General features: G+C 43.6%; 1 protein-coding gene across 2 annotated transcripts in view; it reads left to right on the forward strand.

Moving 5' to 3' along the window:
* The window catches only part of LOC311091369 (protein NLRC3-like), a 63,138-nt gene that overhangs the window by 18,078 nt on the left and 22,391 nt on the right, over positions 1-22,669 (forward strand). Inside the window, exon 7 of one of the 2 annotated variants that reach the window (XM_084127298.1) lies at positions 12,209-12,382. In XM_084127298.1, coding sequence (XP_083983424.1) covers positions 12,209-12,382 — 174 coding nt within the window. Of the gene's footprint in view, positions 1-12,208; positions 12,560-22,669 lie in introns of those variants that run through there. The other variant, XM_084127299.1, reaches the window with a different exon arrangement.

The following is a 22,669-nucleotide window of genomic DNA, read 5'->3' on the forward strand; positions in this document are numbered from 1 at the left end:
AAACGCAATGACTTCAGTTTTGTCTTTGTTTAACTGAAGAAAGTTTTGACACATCCAACTGTTGACTTCGTCAATGCATTGGCACAGGGAATCAATGGGGCTGTAGTCATTAGGCGATAGGGCTAAGTAAATCTGTGTGTCGTCTGCATAGCTGTGGTAAGCAATTTGGTTCTTTCTCATTATTTGGCTCATCGGGAGCATATACAGGTTGAACAGGAGTGGCGCAAGAGTTGAGCCTTGAGGGACTCCGCATGTCATGGATGTCCACTCAGACTTATGATCTCCTATACTCACATAATAACCTCTCCCATCTAAGTATGACCTGAACCATTTTATGACTATCCCAGAAAGCCCCACCCAGTTTTCCAGCCTGTCAAGAAGTATGTTATGATCGACAGTGTCAAACGCAGCACTGGGGTCGAGTAGTACCAGCACTGATAATTTGCCTGTATCAGTATTTAAAGGGGTCATATAATGGTACATGCACTTTTACAAGTTGATTGTACTGAAATGTGTGTTGGCAGTGCCTGTACACAACCATCATAAAATGATAAAAATCCATCCAGTGTTTTTTTTTTATACTCCTTATATGTTTGACCCTCTCTGAAATCAAGCCGTTCGATTTTGTGACGTCACAATATCGACACCCCTCCCATGATGGTTGATTGACAGCAGCGTTTCAAACACAGACCCGCCTTCGCTCGTGAGCAGCTGTCTGTCATCATAGTGCATTGATATGCTGGAGAAGAATGGCGTCGTCTAAGCGATTGTGGTGTTCTGTTCTTGGCTGTAATAAGGAACACAGCAGTCATTTTGATGCTCCTAAATCCGAACTGCTGAAGACAAAGTGGCTGAGTTTTGTTTTTGAAGGGAATATGCCCAAAGCATTGACGCGGGGATTCCCTCGTGGGGATTCCCCACGATCAATGTCCATGATTTCACGTTTGCGCGAATCATTTCACACACCAGACTGCTTTACAAATGAGGGTCAGTAAAGCTAGTTTTGCTAAGAAGCTGCTCCTAAAAAAAAATAATCGGTACCAACGTGTTCCTGCTGAACCTCCAGAAGAAGTAAGTGTAACGTTTTATTAACCTTTATTAATATATTAATCTTTGCAAAATGCTTGCACGCTTCAAGATGAATGCATCTAAGGTTTACACTCAGGGAGGGTACATTACGGCATGTTTTCTATGTACTACGTTCTCAATATAATTCATAATCGCACGTTTATGATGAACAACGCGTTATGGTTATTGTGTTATTGTGTTACAAACGGATTACGCACAGAGCAGAGGGGCGGGGTGAGCAAAGCGCATTATGATTTAAAGACACATGCACTGAAACGGCGTGCTGAAAACAGAGCTGTTTTTGACCAGGTTAAATGAGTGTTTTCTTACAATACTAATGAGAATTTTTAATTAAAGTATATTACAAACTTTTAATTTAGACCCTAAATAAGCATATTAGCTTGTACAAAAATGGCATTATATGACCCCTTTAAGCGAATATCGTTTATTATCTTTATGAGCGCGGTCTCTGTGCTGTGGTGCGGTCGGAAACCAGATTGAAAATTGTCAAAGGATCCATTCAAGCTCAGGAATTTGTTCAGCTGATTGAAGACAACTTTTTCAATGATCTTGCCTATGAAAGGAAGATTTGAGATCGGTCTATAGTTGCTTAATATGGTCTTATCCAGATTGCTCTTTTTCAGGAGGGGCTTGACAACTGCAGTTTTCAGGGAGTTTGGAAAACTCCCAGAGAGAAGTGAGGCATTTACCACTTCTAGAAGATCTGCTTCTAAACTGTTTAACACACTTTTGAAAAAAGATGTGGGAAGTGTGTCAAGAGCGCAGGTTGATGTTTTAAGGTGCTGTATGGTTTCTTCCAAAATTTTGCCATCAATTTATTTGAAATCAGACATAGTAACTACTTTCTCAGGTGGTCTGATCTGTCTGACCTCAGTGCAACTCAAGGATGTGCTGATCACCTTTTTGATATTATTGATTTTCTCAGAGAAGAAAGAAGCAAACTCACTGCACTTGTTGTCTGAGAGCATTTCAGCTTGGGGGGGTTGTCAGTCTCTCTACAGTAGCAAAAAGAATGTGTGTGTTGTTAAAATTGCTGTTTATAATATTTGAGAAGAAAGTCTGTCTAGCTTTGCCTAGTTCCATATTGAAAGCATGAAGGCTGTCTTTGTAGATGTTATAATGGACTACAAGTTTTGTCTTCCGTCACATGCGCTCTGCTTTTCTGCATTGTCTTTTCATATTTTGCACTGCTGTTGAGTTTCTCCAAGGTGCTTTTTGTCTGCCACTCTTCTTCCTGACTTTCACAGGAGCAATATCATCAATTACACTTTTAACTTTTGAGTTAAAAGAATCAAGGAGAAAATCAACAGAGTCTGCAGATATGCTTGGTGTTAAGGATATAGCCTTCATAAATAGTACACTAGTGTTCTCATTTAAGCATCTCTTCTTGACAGACACAGATCTAGCTTCAGTGGCAGGAGAGATCAATATATCAAAGAAAATACAGAAATGATCAGACAGTGCTACATCCTTAATAACAATCAGTGAAATGTTTAGACCCTTACTGATAAGTAAATCTAGAGTGTGTCCGCGATTGTGTGTGGGTCCATGTACATGCTGAGTCAGATCAAAAGTTTTTAAAACAGTATTCATTTCTTTTGCCATATTGTTTTCTGCCCTATCTATGTGGATGTTAAAATCTCCAGCAATGGCAAAACAGTCAAACTCTGAGGTAATTGTTGATAATAGTTCTGTAAAGTTCTCAGCAAAGGCTGGAGAGTATTTTGGTGGCCTGTAAATAATGATAAGTAAAATGCGTGGAGCACCTTTTAACACAATACCCAGATATTCGAAAGAAGGGTAATTCCCAAATGATATTTGCTTACATTGATAGATATCTTTAAAAAGAGCAGCTAGACCCCCACCTCTCTTAACAGCTCTGCAGACACTCATAAAAGTAGGAGGGGCTGCTTCATTGAGGATTGTTGCACTGCAGCTGTCTTCTAGCCAGGTTTCATTTAGAAGCATAAAATCCAGATTGTTTGTGGTTATTAAGTCATTGACTAGAAGTGATTTATTTTTAAGTGAACGAATGTTTAAAAGTGCTAACTAAACAGTCTTACTTTTTGTCCCCACATCAATCTTAGTTTGACGTGTAATAGGCACGTGTAAAAGGGGAACTTGGCAACTATTTCAACTTAATAAAACCATTTAGAAATCATTTGGATGGTAAAATAACCTGTTCTGGTGAGAATGGTGACTTTCCCCGAGCGAGATACACAAACTGCTTTACGGCAATTCGACATAAACATAAATTCGACACACGTCCCCCTCAATACCAGTTAGCCACGCCAGCTAGCTATAAGAACAAGCGACGATGGATCATTGTCTGCACAATGATAAGCTAAACTTGGCAATCTCAGTTCCATTGGGGTAGGTTAGGCTATAACTAAGATAATATTAAGCGGTAATGTTTGCTAGCTTCATCCGCCCACTCCCTGTTACGGCTTATGGTTGATAACACAATACAAAATGTACATCAATTCGAATTGTTGTCAAAACAATTCTATTGTTGGTATTGTTGTCATTCGAATTGTTGTCAAACAAAACGGAGGCTAGCTAGACCCTCCCTCCTCCTCCTCATCCCGTCTCCTCCCTCCTTCCCTCCCTTCCGACATAAAGGAAAGTCAAAATAGTCACTACAAACAAAGTTAAGTTTTACTGATACTTCATTCAATGTGTAATGTCGCCAAGTTAGATAAATGCTTTTATATATTGCAGAACAGAATGCAGAAAAAGAGAAACATTATCTTAAAATAGTTTCGCCACCTGAGGTTATAACTATAGCTCCCATACAAGGACGCAATAATAGCATGATAACGTTAGCTTCGCGTTTCCCAGTGAGCATAAACAACGGCGGCGGCGTAAACAAATTTAGTCAAAGTTGTCAATAGCCTATAAATGAACATTCAAATTCATAACAAACAGTGGGTGAAAACAATCGTTCACACAAATTGTCGCCCTACTGTGAATTTGCTTGATCATTTACAATAGAGATTGATTGCTGCTAGAACATACATGTTGTATTCACCAAAGTTAACGCTGACTGCATAGATCTAGCTAATTACATCCTGTCACGTAAAATAAGGACAGAAGATGCAAGTGCAAGAATAAGGTTTATTGAATGAACACGTGGTCAGAGATGTTAAGCACACAGAAGATGGTCCTTGGTAGCGCAGGAAGGCAGATGGGCAACCCGGATCCCGTGGTGTGAACAGGTGAGATGATATCCTTGAATGACAAGTTGACGGGAACACCAAACGAGTCTGCAGAGTGAAGAGACGAAACAGGATCCTCAGAAGACGACAGGCAGAACGAACTTGACAGGAACACCACACCGGGAATCAGGAACACCAAACGAAGACACACTACACAAGGGAAAATCCCACAACGATCTGACAAACACAAGACGAAAGACAATGAGCTTAAATAGAGATCGCTGATCAGAATCAGCTGGCGCTGATGACAATCAGCGGCTGATCAGCGACCACGCCCACACACACACACACAAACACAGCGCGAGAAGGAGTCAGTGAATTCATGAACCGTGACATTACCCCTCCCCCTAGGAGCGCCCCCTGGCGCTCCCAGGAGGACCTACCTGTTGATTGTAATCATCAATAAGGGAGTGATCCAGAATGTCTCTAGCAGGAACCCAACTTCTCTCCTCAGGACCGTAACCTTCCCAGTCCACCAGATACTGAAATCCGCGTCCCCTCCTTCTCGAGTCCAGAATACGATTTACCGAATACGTAGGTTCCCCATCTACGAGTCGCGGCGGTGGGGGAACCGGGACTGGCGGATTAAGATGAGAACGAAAAACAGGCTTTAATTTGGAGACATGAAAGGCGGGATGAATTCTCCTGTACGCTGGAGGAAGTTTGAGGCGGACTGTCACCGGACTAATGATCTTGGTGACAGTGAATGGGCCAATGAATTTAGGAGCAAGTTTATTAGACACGGAGCGGAGCGGAATATTTCTAGTAGAAAGCCACACTTTTTGACCCACGACGTATACGGGAGGCCTCGACCGGTGGCGATCGGCTTTGGCCTTGGTGCGTGCCCTCACCTGGAGCAGTGTCTCACGGGCTCTGGTCCATGTGCGACAGCACCTCTGGACGAAGGCGTGAGCGGAGGGGACCGCGACTTCGGATTCCAGGCTAGAAAAAACTGGTGGCTGGTACCCTAAGCTACACTGAAACGGAGATAGGCCCGTGGATGACACTGGTAACGAGTTATGGGCGTACTCCACCAATGAAAGTTGCTGACTCCAGGAGGAAGGATTCTTGGACACCAAACATCGCAACATTCTCTCAAGATCTTGGTTGGCCCTCTCGGTTTGCCCATTGCTTTGGGGATGGTAACCCGAAGACAGACTGACAGTCGCGCCCAGTAATCTACAAAATTCCTGCCAAAATTTGGACACAAATTGGGACCCTCTATCAGAAACCACATCAGTCGGGAGGCCATGTAACCGAAAGACGTGATCTATGACAGCCACCGCTGTCTCCTTGGCTGAAGGTAATTTGGGCAAGGGGATGAAATGAGCCGCCTTCGAGAACCGGTCCACTACGGTCAAAACGACCGTCTTACCCTGGGAGGGTGGGAGGGCGGTTATAAAATCTAGCGCTATATGGGACCAGGGTCTCGAAGGGACAGACAGCGGTTGGAGTAATCCCTCTGGGTGTCGATTGGAAGTCTTACCAGTGGCACAAACCGAGCAAGCCAAAACAAAACTCCGAATGTCACGAGCCATTAATGGCCACCAGAATCGTTGCTTGACCAAAAAGCTGGTGCGATTAACACCTGGATGACATGCTACACTGGAACAGTGACCCCATCGAATAACGTCGGACCGAACCCCCTCTGGCACAAACAAACGACTCGGTGGGCAACCGGGCGGAGGCATTACCCCTTCTAAGGCCGTCTTGACCTTCGACTCGACCTCCCATGTGAGTGTGGAGATAACTACTTTCTCAGGTAAAATGCACTCGGGAGTCACCGGGCGTTCGGATGGATCAAAAATACGAGATAAAGAGTCGGGTTTGATGTTCTTGGAACCCGGGCGGTACGAGAGAACAAAGTCAAAACGTCCGAAAAAAAGTGCCCATCGAGCCTGCCTGGAGTTGAGTCTTTTGGCAGATCTAATATATTCCAGGTTCTTATGATCGGTCCAAACGATAAAAGGTACCCCCGAGCCCTCTAACCAATGACGCCACTCCTCCAGTGCTAACTTGACTGCCAACAACTCTCTGTTACCAATGTCATAGTTACGTTCGGCAGGAGATAAACGATGGGACAAAAACGCGCAAGGGTGCATCTTGTCATCTGAGGAAGAACGTTGGGATAGAACTGCACCTACCCCCACCTCTGACGCGTCGACCTCCACCACGAACTGACGTGAAGGATCAGGGGCAATGAGAATGGGAGCAGAACTGAAGCGACTCTTGAGGTTAGCGAATACAGCCTCGGCTGTATCGGACCACCTGAACGTCATTCTGGGGGAGGTCAAGGCAGTCAGAGGTGCGGCTAGTTGGCTGAAATTGCGAATAAAACGCCGATAGAAATTGGCGAACCCCAGAAACCTCTGTAGGGCCTTACGGGAATCTGGACTTGGCCAATCCATCACAGCCTTAACCTTGTCAGGGTCCATGCGTATTCCCTCAGATGAGATGATGTAGCCTAAGAAAGGAACAGACTGTGCATGAAAAGCGCATTTCTCCGCCTTGACAAAAAGCCCATTCTCTAGCAACCTCTGAAGCACTCGTCTGACGTGCTGAACGTGTTCCTGGAGAGAAGATGAAAAAATCAATATGTCATCCAGGTAAACATATATGAACTGGTCAACCATATCTCTCAGCACGTCATTGACGAGTGCCTGGAAAACTGCTGGGGAGTTGGACAGCCCGAAGGGCATGACCAAATATTCAAAATGGCCCCTGGGGGTATTGAAAGCAGTTTTCCATTCATCTCCCTTCCTGATGCGAACCAAATGATATGCATTGCGTAAGTCCAACTTTGTGAAGACAGAGGCTCCCTGCAACCGCTCGAAGGCTGAAGACATCAACGGCAAAGGATAAGTATTCTTTACTGTGATGTTGTTCAACCCTCGGTAATCAATACACGGTCGCAGAGATCCATCTTTCTTACCAACAAAGAAGAACCCCGCCCCCGCCGGAGAAGAGGAAGGGCGAATGAATTCAGAGGCTAGAGAATCAGAAATGTATTTCTCCATGGACTCCCTCTCCGGAACAGAAAGAGAGTATAACTTGCCTTTCAGCGGAGACGTACCTGGTATAAGATCTATCGCACAGTCATAGGGACGATGCGGAGGAAGAGAAGCAGCCCGAGACTTACTGAACACTTCCTTCAGGTCGAGGTACTCCGCGGGCACGTTAGACAAATTCACCGACTCCTCCTGCAAAACAGAACTAGACACCGAAGAACAAGCAGACATTAAACAAGACGCATAACACTTAGTGCTCCACGCAGACACAGAATTGTGACCCCAGTCAACCCTGGGATTGTGCTGGGTAAGCCAGGGATGACCGAGGACCACCGGAGCATGAGGAGAGTCCAGGAGTAGAAATGACAGTTCTTCTGTGTGGTTGCCTGAGGTTATGAGTGTCAATGAATCAGTGGTGAATGAAATGACAGGTAGTTCTTGTCCGTTGAGTGCATTGACAGAAATCGGGTTAGTGAGTGGTAAGATGGGAATCTGCAGCTTACGTGCTAGTGACAAGTCCATGAAATTTCCCTCGGCCCCAGAATCCAGAAGTGCATGACCGTTGTAATGCCGGGTTGCCCATTGCAGTCTCACCGGGAGGAGAGTTGAGGAGGTCTTGCTGGTGGAGATCCCGCCCGACAGTAGCCTCCTGCTTACTGCCGAGCTCGATCTTTTACGGGGCAGGTGTTGATGAAATGGCCAGTTCCACCGCAGTAAAGGCACAAGCCCCGGGATCTCCGTCGTTCTCTCTCCTCCCGGGAGAGCCGAGCTCTACCCACCTGCATGGGCTCGTGATCGAAGGTGGGGCTGACCGTATCGCTGCCACTGGCTCGAGGTGCTGGGAAGGTCTCTGGAACCAAGGTCCTGCGGGAATGTTGTTCCACTCGCTGTAGTCGAGCATCCACCCGCAGGGCCAACTCGATCAGTCCGTTAAGATCCTTAGGAAGATCCAAGGCGTAAATTTCTCCCTGGATACGGTCAGCCAGCCCATGCAGGAATCTATCCCACTGCGCCTCCTCGTTCCAGTTACACTCCGCGGCGAGGGTACGGAACTCGATCGAGTAATCGGTAACCGATCGGCCTCCCTGGCGAAGATCAGCTAGTTGACGTGCAGCTTCTCTTCCGGCTACCGCTCGATCAAACACCCTCTTCATCTCAGCCGCGAGTGACTGGAACGAGGAACAGCATGGATCTCGATTCTCCCACACCGCCGTCCCCCACTGTGAAGCACGTCCAGACAGTAGAGTGAGAACCAGAGCCACCTTGGCTTCCTCTGAAGCAAAAGTCTGCGGTTGCAGAGCAAAAAACATGGAACACTTGGTTAGAAATGCTCTACACAGTTGTGGTTCACCATTGTACCTCTCAGGCGCAGGTAGTCTTGGCTCCGGTGGATGGTTAGTCTGCGGCAGCGGGGGTGGCGTTGGCGGTGTGGGGGGCGCAGTGGGAGGCGTTAGATCTTGAATCCGCTGGGTGAGCTCGGACACCTGCGCTACCAGGGCTTGAACCGCGCGTCCAGTCAGGTTCAAGTTTTCCTCCTGCTGGTCCATCCTCGTAACGCTTCTGGACAGGAATTCAGCCAGATCAGAATCTCTTGCTGCATCCATAAGGTCAGATCGTTCTGTCACGTAAAATAAGGACAGAAGATGCAAGTGCAATAATAAGGTTTATTGAATGAACACGTGGTCAGAGATGTTAAGCACACAGAAGATGGTCCTTGGTAGCGCAGGAAGGCAGATGGGCAACCCGGATCCCGTGGTGTGAACAGGTGAGATGATATCCTTGAATGACAAGTTGACGGGAACACCAAACGAGTCTGCAGAGTGAAGAGACGAAACAGGATCCTCAGAAGACGACAGGCAGAACGAACTTGACAGGAACACCACACCGGGAATCAGGAACACCAAACGAAGACACACTACACAAGGGAAAATCCCACAACGATCTGACAAACACAAGACGAAAGACAATGAGCTTAAATAGAGATCGCTGATCAGAATCAGCTGGCGCTGATGACAATCAGCGGCTGATCAGCGACCACGCCCACACACACACACACACACACAAACACAGCGCGAGAAGGAGTCAGTGAATTCATGAACCGTGACACATCCTTGTGTTGGTTTGGCGAACATGAACGTCAGTTTAGAAAGAAAAATGGATTTACCTGTTCTGCAAAAACAGAGCAACTATGTCGGATTGGAATCCCTTCTGCCGGCGGAGTTCTCGCCACCTTTCAAAGGTTTTTCCGATGTAAATTCGGGACTTCGCGCGTTCCTTATCATTGTCCCTTATCCTTGTCCCTCTTCTTTGCAATTTGTTCATCGGAACGTCGTCTCTTTGGTCATGTGTCGGCCATAATTCAAACTTCCCTCTTCATGCTTCTCTGTTCTCTCTCCTCCACACCCCCTTCACGTGCACGTGCACTAACCCCCCAAACCCCACCCTCCAATACTTCTTGTCGGTTATTGGCTGGAACTCTGTTTATTATGTTTCGTGGTGCGGGTGAGCCCAGTTTGTTTTTGTTGCCGTTTGTGGAGTCTGTGGTGTCTAGAGAGACCTCGTTTTTTTACAGTGTGTTCAGGGGACAGGTAGCTAGCGGATAGTGAGGAGATGTTTGCTGTATGTGACAAAATATGTTTTGGCCTAAAAAACGCGTCGCATGACTTAGAGCACCTTTAAGCAGGATGTGTATTGTAATTGTCAAAACATTTGGCAACTAAACAGAAGTTTAGTGACAACATGTTACAATGTTTACATGGTACAATGACTGGTATGCTACTGTTTTTATTATAGCTTGACACAAATTTCACGATTTCAATTCAAAACATTTCGGTAAGTTGTACTGTGTCTTTCAACACACCTATTGTTCATTCGTGATTATTTACTATTAACTAGTAAAGAGTAAGAGATGTTCGGTTCATGACCACGATCTGTCACGTCACATTTACAAGTGGCAAAACGCTGTTGTTTGAATTTAGTAATAACATTTACAGAATCTGAAAGCTGATGATTTGTTTCCTATCATAAGAATCCTGCTCTGTCTAGTCGGTGTCAGTGTCCTCTTTGCTTCGAGATTTTTCTCGGCGTGAGAAAATGTGTGTGTGTGTGTGTGTGGCGTGAGAGCGTGTGAAAACTGTCGATTGCGTGAGTCTCACGCTGAATGAGTGAGAGTTGGCAGCCCTGCTCTCTCTGCTCAGTGTCGGTTCTCTTATAGACAAAATATCACCATATAACAGAGGTAGAATTGTTTCTGGCCACCAGTTCAGTGTCCGTGTTCTCGGCATCATCTTCACCGGTTCTCCGCACTGCACACCGGAGAGAGTCACGGCGTGATCATACGCGCCACAGGTGCCACTGCCTAAACTGAAACTGACTGGTCTTCTTTTTATTAGCAGTGTAGAAAATGTGCAAACAGCTCTCAGAGAGAATGGGTTGTCATGTCCACTAGGGGTGGAACGGTACACAGAAGTCATGGTTCGGTTCATACCTCAGTTCAGACATCACGGTTCGGTACGAGTTCGGTACAATGGAGGGAAAAGCAAAGCAAAAATGGAGAAGGCAATTTTTTTTTATTGTGCATGTCTCAGGCTGTACCACCAAAGGAAAATAAATGTCTTAAGCCTTGTATTTTTTTAGAAGTTTTATTAATAAAGTAAAGGCATAGAACCAGTTTATTTGTAGTGCATTGACAATAGTTTTATATAATTAGTTTATTAATTAAATTAATAAAAAGACAAAAAGTCCTTGAGATATGTTTGGTAATTGTACCTGAATGACTTTAAAATCAATATAATTGTTTTCCTTCAAATTTTAATTAACACTAACTTTATTCTCATCTGAATTATAAATAATTTATATCTGTATGAAATAATACTACCATTAAAAACATATTTGATTTTATTTTTTAATCAATGTAGAATATGTAACTTAAAAATAAACGGATCAGTCCTCTGTTTGAGAACAAGAAATGAAAACCAATGCAATATGATGAATGTCCAAAAGTTGGCACCCAAAGACTGCGTAGTTTTAAATGGGGTTGGATAAATATTTTTTGCTTTTAAACAGTGTGTATGTGTGAGTGAGTGAGTGATTTTGGTTGGGTGACAGTTGTAGGTTATAGTTTGGCAAGAGTTTACAGTTTGACAAAAGCACAATGTTGTGTTTTATTGCGAGTGTACACAAATACAAGTAAACACTTTGCAGTTTAAATGATGTCCTGTATGAACAAAATGACGGAGTATGTTTTTATGTTTCCACTGTTCAATCGCGCCCACGCCTCTCACACACACAGACACACACAGACACACACACACACACACACACACACACACACACACACAAACAACATATTCCAGCATTGCAATCTTGACATCGCAGCCTGTTCATTATAGCCACGGAGCTTCAGAGCTAAAGCGTTGCAACAGATTAGGTGTCCCTAAAGAACCCGCGTATCTAACAAGTAGTTCCGCATTACATAATTTGCATGCAAGTTTTATTTAATTTTATACCGTGTATTCTCTGTATATATTCATGCACCGAACCGTGACGCCCATACCGTTTTGGTTCAGTACGAATACATGTACCGTTCTACCCCTAATGTCCACACATTTATTTATTTCATAAAATCGCAGCATTTTGCGTCATATAATCGCATAGGCTTGACATTGCAATATGATTAATTGTGCAGCATTAATGTATTACATTTGATCAGTTTTATATAATCTTTCTCCCTTACATAGAGACATAATCTCTTATAATAACAGTTAAACTCACTGATATATTGAATTCATTGTTTTAAAAATAAATATTGCACAAATTATAAACAGATTTAAGAAAAACAAAGATTTCTGTTTTGATCTGAGAGAGTGAAGAGTGTGCCATTGTTCTCTATAGGTTGAGTTATTGTGGTGTCACAGATGAAGGTTGTACTGCTCTGGCTTCAGCTCTGAGATCAAACCCCTCACACCTGAGACAACTGCATCTGTCTAAGAATAAACTAGGAGACTCAGGAATGAAGCTGCTCTCTGCTGGACTGGAGAATCCTCATTGTAAACTGGAGAAACTGTGGTAAGATCATACCTGACTCTCACATGAAACTGTCACTGTGAATTCATAAAGTATAATCATAATGGAATAAAATTCAATTCAATTCAATTCAATTCAAATTTATTTGTATAGCGCTTTTCACAATACATATTGTTTCAAAGCAGCTTTACAGAAAGTGCATTTCAGAAATGTACATAGAAAAAAAAAAAAAAAAAAAAAAAAATGCAGGAAAATAACTATTATTACATAAATTACACGCAAAGCTATTGAAATAAATGAAGATCTGTAAATGATTGAACACATGAGCTGCTCCTCATTAAGGTGATACTGCAGGACTGATAGTCACACTGAAAAACACACTTTGACATCATGATATACATTTAACACCCTTTATTTTATCCCTCTGGGGACCAAGGTGTTTTTGGGGCCCTTGGGATGTTTTGGCATGCCCTGACATTTGTGCTTTTTTCAGTTATTTATAAACATGATAATGGCAAAGGTGTAAATTCACTCTATATAGCACAAACGGGGCTACCATAATATACAAGTAACATGTATGTACATGTTTGTATTTTTAAGAGAATAATGTTTATGCGTGGTTATTGAAAAAAATAAAAATGAAAGTTGCTGAAATAAGACCACAAAACACATACGAAATATGTGTTCACAAGACTTTTGACTAATGGATGTTGTCGCTTCGAGTTCTGGCTTCAAAATGATGTGAAAATCATCCTGCCTAATCGTTCACAAAAAACAATACATTGATTTAAACATTGTAAGACCGTTTTTTTGTCAGAAGAGGTTGTCTGTGACATAGACACCCCCCCCCCAGTGGCTAATGGGCCATCAAGTGAGTCAGCCTGAAGAAAGAATGAGAGGACATTTAAAGGTTTTGTTTTTCAATCTGTTTTATTGTAATTCCTCTGTGTGGAGGAACTAAATGTTCTAAATTCTAAATGTTGCTCTAAGCAAATTAAATGTGAGCAAAATAAAAAAATAATCAGTCGGCTATAAACAAAGCAATTTAAACTCAGCTGTGGTCCAACTTCCCGGGCAGGCAGGAATCTCAGAGTCTGTGGAACCATATCAATGACAGTCTCTGTTTTCCATGACAGAGTGGACTCCTTGTTGCTCGTCTGAATGTTTGTCTTGGCCCTCTTTGGCACATTCCTATAAAAATAATAATATCAATAAAGGTTAACCCTCTGAGGTCGGCAAACGCGCCGGCGCGTTTTGCTGGATTTTCTCCACATTGTAGCACTATAAACTTAAATTTCTCCATCATTTATGGTCATACAGAAAAAAGAAATATAAAAAAAGAATCTGTGATATTTCTACTTTTGTATGTGTCCACTTACAATCAAATCAAAACATTGTGCTTTTGTAAAATAAAGAAAATAAACAGGGTGTGCGTTCTGCCTCTCCGTCGCGGTGAACTTTTTTTTCTTGAGCACGTCTATAAACTGAAACAAAACTCAGCGAATACTTGTCACACATTTATGAGCCATACACCTTTATAAACATTTAAGTGTGTACTTTTAAATGATCGGATTCAAAACGAAAACAAATATTCTCTGTTTAAGTAATTTGTATAAAACCAACAAGATGTCCGGCTTCTCAAACGCTTCCTAATTATTTTTTTAATTTACCACGCCCACTCGCGCAAAAGAGATTCACATGCAAATCTCCACATGGAACGCGATCGCCCTCATTACCTCAACAACAAAACACTTCACTTCACTTTTCGTCGAGTTTGAAAGACGTGCCTGAGCTTACATTGGATTTACATTGTAAAAGTTTATACGATTAAATACCGTTCCAAATTATTTTACATCCTATCAGGACATATAAATAATCCCGCGGTAACTAAAGAGCCTATCCTTTAGTCGTACTTTTAAGAGTTAGGTGAACAGTCTCTACAAATTCGTATTTTATTATAAAGATAATAAAGATTATAAATATAATAAATGTCCCCTTCGTAGTATAAGTCTACCTTTTTAGGTACTCTTCAACCGTGTTTGCTATACAACAATAACCCTGTCGTAAGCTGCCTCTTTGGCTAGGCTATCAATCAATCAAACAGTGCATACTGATTATTCACATATCAGAATTCATGCTCACCCTCTGTAGTTTTCCCCCGGTTGGGATCGTCCGGATCCAGGAAAGAAAAGGTGAAAACGTACTCAAAAATTCCAAGTTCCAGTCAGATGATTTTGAATAAATGTTTAGCAATATTTATTAAAAGAATCAAAAATGAAAAGAATACTTGTTACAGAATATAATAGAGTACTTAGACTAACAGAGTAATATTAGCTATGCTTATACAGCTTCTTGCATCCAGGAACTGCTGGCGTCCTGAACTGGAGATTGCAAGGATGAGCAGTTTATCCGTCTCCAGTTCCTTTCTTTTATAATCCAGATTCGAATACCTTTCGTCATATTTACTGTAAGGCAAATCACATGTGCAGATGCTGATCCCAGCAAATGTCTTAACACTCTTATCAGTAGTTGCGTGACTGTCCAGTCAACGGAAATCCCCCAGAAGATACAATAGCTTCTCTGTATGTGTGGACAAAGACCCATGTCACTGCTCTCTCATGTGACTTTGAGAGTAGCAGCGATGGACAGAAAAACTTTTCATACAAAACAATTATCATTGAACAGTCATGTGTTCAAAAAGACCAAGAATTGCATCTGCAGCAGTATTGGGTACAGGCTTTTTATTATGGCCCTTTCTGCGTTGTCGGCGAGTTTGAGGTATGGGTGAAGTGAATGAAATGCCGCTCTCAGGTGGAGCCTCGTGACTTGACTTCACAACATCAGAAGAAGAAGAACGCGATTTGAAGACAAGAAAGATAAGGTAAGAAATTCTTACATATTAGTTTGCTATTGTTGCATAAATTTCACATTGCAGTTGAACTGTTGCTAGATGGTGAATATTATAATATTTAGACCCGTGTTTACTGTTACTGTGTTTGTGGATATCTGCTCAAACGTAGATATGTATATGGTAACCATAATGTTTTATATTTGAGCACGATCGCGTTTGAATGTATCATATTTTGGATCGTGATCGCATTTGAATGTATCATATTTTGGATCGTGATCGCATTTGAATGTATCATATTTTGGATCGTGATCGCATTTGAATGTATCATATTTTGCAGCGCGATCGCGTTTGAATGTATCATATTTTGGATCGTGATCGCATTTGAATGTATCATATTTTGGATCGCGATCGCGTTTGAAAAGCAAACAGCTTCATGTTTTTACTATTATCTCATTTCATATCGTCATAACGAATGGAAACATTTGAAGTAACATGATAATCAATATATTTTTCTCTAGCTTAGTTGTTACTGAAATCTTTTGGAAGATTAATACTGTTATAGGTTATTATTATTTTATCCAGCACTGCGCATAGCTTATGCCTACAAGGCACAACAAACCTGGTGTTCACTGTTCATTATATATTGTTGGAAACATTTGTGTGTGTGTGTGTGTGTGTGTATTCTGTGAATTTTAAAAAGCCATTTTAACCAGAAAAATCTAAAATTTATTCCCAAAATCGTGCAGGCCTTTCTCTTGATATCAGTATGTTCACTTTTTTTTCAGGGCCCAGATGACACTGAGGACTGCTGAATTCAACATTCACATGAGTCTCTGTACATGGTAAAGTGTAAATCAAACACCTTGGAAATGAAAGGTATGTACAATGTTTTTAGGAATGGCACAAAGGTCTCTGTCTTTGGATCATTGTTTTCAATAAGAGCTTTTTTGCACTTGTTGTGTATCTTTGGACGATGCTGTGTTGTAAATAAATCCAAACAATTTAAAAGCCATTCTTTTTTAAATCTCCTCATTTACAGTATTGTGTAAGGTTGCCCAGAATGACAGGGCCTGATAGCTCCTAATAGGGCCGTTAGGAGAGGGTCTTTGTCTTTCTCAGGTGAGAAAAGCTTACATATTAATGAGCTCTCGCATAAGGCTTTTTCACACAAAACACTTCGTAAATTTTTTAAATCAATATATTGTCTTATCTGAATGAGCAGTCAGGGTGATTTTAACATTGTTTTAGAGCAAATATTCTAGGCTACGTGATACAATTTTCAAAAGTCTTGTGAAGAAATAATCAGTATGGGTTTCATGGCCTTATTTCAGTGAGAATTTTTTTTTGTATTTTCACAAACCACGCATAAATGTCATCATCTCAAAACTACAAACTTTTACATACATGCTGTTAATATATTATTGTAGCAGAGTTTGTGCTGAATACAGTGTAATTAGACTTTAGCCATGAAAATGTCACAAGTAACAGAAATAACCAGAAATGTCAGAGCATGTCAGAACACCTCCAGGGCCCAGAAAACAGCTCAGACCTCAGAGGGTTAATAAAGGTTGATCAAAGTACTATCAGCATGTCAGGGCTATCAGGGCATGTTGATAAAAAAAAAAAAAAAAAGCTCTTTTTTATTAACATTACCAATCAATAATTGTAATATTGTGCATGCATAACACATTTTTTGCAAAGCCACAGTAGTAGGTAAAAAATAGTAGATAAATATGTACTTACTCTTTTTGATTTCCGTTGCTGCGTGTCCTGCGAGTTGCAGTGGAAGGCGAGAGTGAACAAGCTACATTCCTTTTAAAAAAAAGTTAAAAACTATTATTATCATATATTTTACAGAGTACTATTCCAGCACATGCATAACGGATGGACATTTAGCAATGCTGATAACACAAAACATATGTAACATCATCAACCAATCTCCAAAAATAAATAATAAAGTCATACAGGCTCATATTGTATTAACACTAAGTATAAACAAAATTGAACTAACATCTGTAAAATAGTGGGTAAATATGTACTTACTCTTTCTGATTTCTGACTGTGTTGCTAAGCGCACTCCGAGTTGCAGGCGGAGGTAGTGATGAAGCTACATTCCTTTTAAAAAAGTTGAAGAATATTATTACATAAATATAACTATAGTAGCATTAGTCTATAATTAATAACTGATGTACATAATTTTAGACACGTGCAATAAGCCTATATGCGTGTCAATGGGCCATTACCGGAGAGGCACACCGCAAACATTTGCGCACTTCATTAACTGGGTATATTTACACATTTCAGCACATTTACACACATTTACAACTGATATTTGCGAGCATGCATCGTTAATGATAATGAGGCAGCATTTAAACTAGTCAAAATATAATCTAAACACCTAGGCCTATTTTCTAAAATAATTTCTAAATTCTAGCTTTCATACATAATGATCTAAACATATCATTTACACATACAAATACAAATTTCCTAACCAAGGGGTTTACAGTGCGTAGCATATGCACTAAAAAAAAAATTAAATGGTACGAGATATTAAATTCATGGTATAGATATGCACTTTCATTAGATCGTGTTGAATAGGCTATAGGTAGATATCAAATGTCAATACTCTGGATGGCAAGTGGAAAATAGTCCTCCCAGTATAATATGTAAGCTTCATGTTTATATTGAATAGCTTGTCAACTAATGCAAGTAAGACTAAATACTTACTCATCCGAAATTCTATCCACGGCTGGATCAAGTCGCTCTTCAAAATACAAACGGTCGTCATCAGAGTAGTCGCGCTCTTCTTCTGATGAAAATCTGGACTCTTCGTCGCAAGTATCCAGGACGAGCTGAAGGGCTTCTGCACCGGTGTTGCATCGTGCCATCTTCCCAACGCGCAAGTGACTGAATGATGAAACTTGAAGCGTTTAATGCATTTGCTTGGGGGCGTTTACCTGTTTTGCATAGATGGCTTAACACATTATCTTGTGAATAGTGCGCTCCGTGAGTAGGCGTGAACGAATTAAAGTGAATGAGCTCGTAATGAGCTCGACTGGAATCATTCTCTTTTCATACAGATTACAGAAGCTAAGAATATTTGTTTTTTATATAAATTACTTCATTTAAAAGATGAGATCTCAAGCTTTATGCCCGTGGGTATGTTTGCCTGTTTGACTGAATTTAGTTACGCGGAGTTACAGATCATTTTCGAACGCGTTTCAAATTGGAGTTCACGGACAGAGAGAGTACAGAACTCGCATCATGTTAATTTTTCTTTATTTGGCAAAAAGCAAAACACTTTATTTTTATTGTGAGTACACAGAAAAAAAATAGAAACTGAACAGGATCGATTGATGTATAACACGAAAATGAAAGTTCAAAATTAACAGAGCATTATGAACTTAATTTACATTGCTAAAAAAAAAAACGAGCAAAACGCGCGGGCACGTTTTTGGTCCCCAGAGGGTTAAACACACTCAATCTCAGCACAGTCAGGATTAACACAGTCCATTCATTTTAAATTTAGGAGAAAACGTACTCGGTTACTAACGTAACCTCGGTTCTCTCTAGAAGAGGGAACGAGTACTGCGTTTGAAAAACGCTGCGGGAAAAGTCTCTTTTCACGAAACACTGAAGCAAAAATTATCCTTTAATTTTTCATATATGTAAAACGCGTTGCGGCAGCAGCAGACAGCTGAAGCAAGACGGCTTGTCTGCTCATTGGCTGCTCTGCGGCAACTGCATAAGCCTATCGAGCGCAGGCTGATGCAACATCAGACCAATGAGGGCGCTTCGCGCCCTCCTCGCCACTTCCCGCCGAGACGGGCGTGGCTTACCTCTATAAAAGGAGCTCGAGAAGGCTGACTCACTTGATTTTGATCGCCGAAGCGAACCAGAGTGAACCAAACGCACGGCAAGGGAACGCAGTACTCGTTCCCTCTTCTAGAGAGAACCGAGGTTACGTTAGTAACCGAGTACGTTCTCTTACGAGAGTTCTCTCGTACTGCGTTTGAAAAACGCTGCGGGAACCCCTTGCAAAACGCCGTGCGTGCTGGGATAAAAACACTGATCACCGGAAGCCATTTCAGGCATACAGTGCATAATCACCAGATAGACTCACACAGAGTCGGGGAATAAGGGGAGGGAAGCCTTAATTCCCTATACTGTAGCGTCTGCAGGCTTAACATGACCTCACAGGGAGAGTCTAAAGACAGGAGGGGATTCCTCCGTCCTTATATAGACATGTCCACAGACGCGAATATGACATCACATAGCCAGGGTAGGGAGCCTGCACTAATGTGGGAAAACGTGGGTCTTACACAGTTCAGCCCAGCATAGTCGGCATAGTATTACACCGACAAAAGCTTAGCCTGTAAGGCGGGAACCTCTAGGTTATAAAACCTGATAAATGTAGACGGAGAGGCCCAGCCTGCCGCCGTACATATATCCTGTAAGGAAATCCCGCTGGACCAAGCCCACGAGGAGGCAACGCCTCTCGTAGAGTGCGCTCTGACTCCCAACGGGCATCGAATGCCCTTGGCAGTATAAGCCAGCGCTATTGCGTCAACTATCCATCTGGATAGGCTTTGTTTCGAAACAGCCGTTCCTTTGGAACGTCCGCTGAACGAGACAAAGAGCTGCTCTGTCTGTCTAAAGGCAGCAGAGCGGGACATATAAGTTCTTAAAGCCCTAACAGGGCAAAGAAAACTCGAGTCCCCTTCCTCACTCGACGCCGGCAGGGCAGCCAGGGAAATGACCTGAGCCCGAAAAGGCGTGTTGAGGGATTTCGGCACATAGCCGTGCTTAGGTTTGAGTATGACTTTAGAGTCATTAGGACCAAACTCCAAGCACGTCGGGCTCACGGAGAGCGCGTGCAGATCGCCTATGCGCTTCACTGAAGCGAGAGCCATCGAAAATACTGTTTTGAAAGACAAATGTTTGAGGCTGATTGACTGGATAGGCTCGAAAGGGGCACCTTTCATGGTCGCCAGGACCGTAGAAAGGTCCCACATAGGGACTGACGGAGGCCTGGGTGGATTCAGTCTCCTACCTCCCCTGAGGAAGCGGATGACTAAATCATTCCTTCCTAGTGACTGACCCAGCGTTGAACCTGAGAACGCTGAAATAGCCGCCACATACACTTTGAGCGTGGAAGGGGATCTGCCCTTATCCAACAGCTCTTGTAGGAAGGAGAGAACCTCCGTTACCTCACATTCGAGGGGTGAAAGGCTCCGAGCTGTACACCAGCCGGAGAAAACCGACCACTTTGAAGCGTAGAGTTGCCTGGTCGACGGCGCTCTAGCCTCCGTGATGGTATTCATGACTCCCTCTGCGAGACCAACGGGTATCCGTTGAGCGCCCACACATGAAGGGACCATAGCTCCGGGTGTGGGTGCCAAATCGAGCCCCTGGCCTGCGAGAGGAGATCTCTCCTCAACGGCACTGGCCATGGAGCAATGTCTGCTATCTGCATCAGAACTGGGAACCATGCCTGGTTCTTCCAGAACGGTGCTACAAGCAGCACTGGGCATTTCGTTTTCCTGACCCGTTCCAACAACTGAGGCAGGAGGGAGACGGGGGGAAAAGCGTATAGCGGGCAGCGCGGCCACCTTTGGGACAGCGCGCTGTCGGTCTTTGAAAAGAATGCGGGGCAGTGAGCGTTTTCGTGGGACGCGAATAGGTCCACCTCCGCTTTGCCGAATCTCTCCCACAACAGCCGGACTGTTTGTGGGTGTAGAGACCATTCGCCCGTAGGAACGTTGTTCCTGGACAGTCTGTCCGGGCCCACATTTAGCAGCCCGGGCACATGTACTGCTCTCAGCGAGCGTAGGTTGTGCTGAGCCCATAGCAGGAGGCGTTTCGCCAGCCTGTACAGGGGTTTGGAATTCAGACCGCCCTAGCGATTTATGTAGGACACCACTGCCATGTTGTCCGAACGGACTAAGACGTGTTGGTCCTTGATGTGGGGACAAAAACGCGTCAGCGCGTTGTGCACTGCCAGCATTTCTAGGCAGTTTATGTGTTGGAGCTTTTCCCGTTCCGACCATAGGCCGAAGGACGGTCTGCCGTCGAGCAGCGCTCCCCATCCCGAGGTGGATGCGTCCGTAGACACCATCTTCACCCTCGAGGAAGTCCCCAGGCTTACACCTGATTGGTACCAGTCGTTCGCCATCCAAGGTACCAGGGCTGTGACGCAGTCCTGATCGACCTTGAGGCGTAAATGACCGGACACCCACGCTCTGCGCGGAACCCGCGCTTTCAACCAGAACTGCAGCGGGCGCATGCGGAGCAAGCCCAGCCGGAGAACTGACGATGCTGAGGCCATGAGACCCAGCATCCTTTGAAATTTTCTGAGCGGGGTGAAAGCGCCGCGGCGGAAAGACATCGCCGCGCGCTGAATGTTCAGCACGCGCTGTGGCGACAGCCGCGCTGTCATAGACTGTGAGTCCAGAACTATACCCAGAAACGGAATCGTTTGGCTGGGGTTCAGTGAACTCTTCGCCTAATTGACCGTGATACCAAGATTCTCGAGGTGATCGAGTAAAATGGCTCTGTGCTCTATGAGCTGAGATTGTGATTGGGCTAGGATCAACCAGTCGTCCAAATAGTTCAGCACTCGCATGCCTCTGAGTCTGAGAGGAGCGAGCGCTGCGTCCATGCATTTCGTAAAAGTACGAGGTGCCGGGGACAAGCCGAAAGGCAGGACTGTATACTGGTATGTCTGACCCTCGAAGGCGAATCTCAAGAATCGCCTGTGATGTGACGCTATCTGTATTTGAAAATACGCGTCCTTCAGATCTATCGACATGAACCAGTCTTCTCGGCAAACATGCGCGAGAATTTTGCTGGTTGTGAGCATTTTGAAACGGCGTTTCACTAATACTCTGTTCAGTCGTCTTAGATCCAGAATGGGTCTGATACCGCCGTCCTTTTTGGGGACTAGAAAGTATCTGCTGCATATCCCCTGTTCGCTTTGAACTCGGGGAACAAGCTCTATCGCCCCTTTGCTTATCAGTTTTGATATTTCGGCGCGAAGTAGGTGTGCTACATTCAGCGGTACCGAAGTTTCGACGCGCGCTGTGAAGCGCGGAGGGCGTCGATAAAACTGTAGCGAGAAGCCTCTCTTTATAATGCCTAAGACCCAGTCCGAAACCCCTGGAAGCGCTGCCCATGCATCTGCATGGTTGGCTAAGGGCCGGATACAGAGCGCGCTCTGTTCGCCGTGCGACAGAGGTGCTACGGGGCTCACAAACATAGGCGTTATGCCTGCGGCATTTGAGGCGGGGGGCGCGCTTAATACAGCGGGCGGAGCGCTCGCCCTCGACCTTACAACAGTGTTTGACTGAGTGAGGGAGGGCTGCGCGAGGGCCGTGGGACTCATGTGTGCGAGTAGATGTGGGCTGTGAGCGGGCACATTTACTGCTTGGGGCGCGCTGCTTGTGTAAGCAGCGCGCGCGCTCACAGGTCTCGTTTTT

The sequence above is a fragment of the Abramis brama genome (genome assembly GCF_963993115.1).
Source record: "Abramis brama genome assembly, chromosome: 10".
Taxonomy (NCBI): domain Eukaryota; kingdom Metazoa; phylum Chordata; class Actinopteri; order Cypriniformes; family Leuciscidae; genus Abramis; species Abramis brama.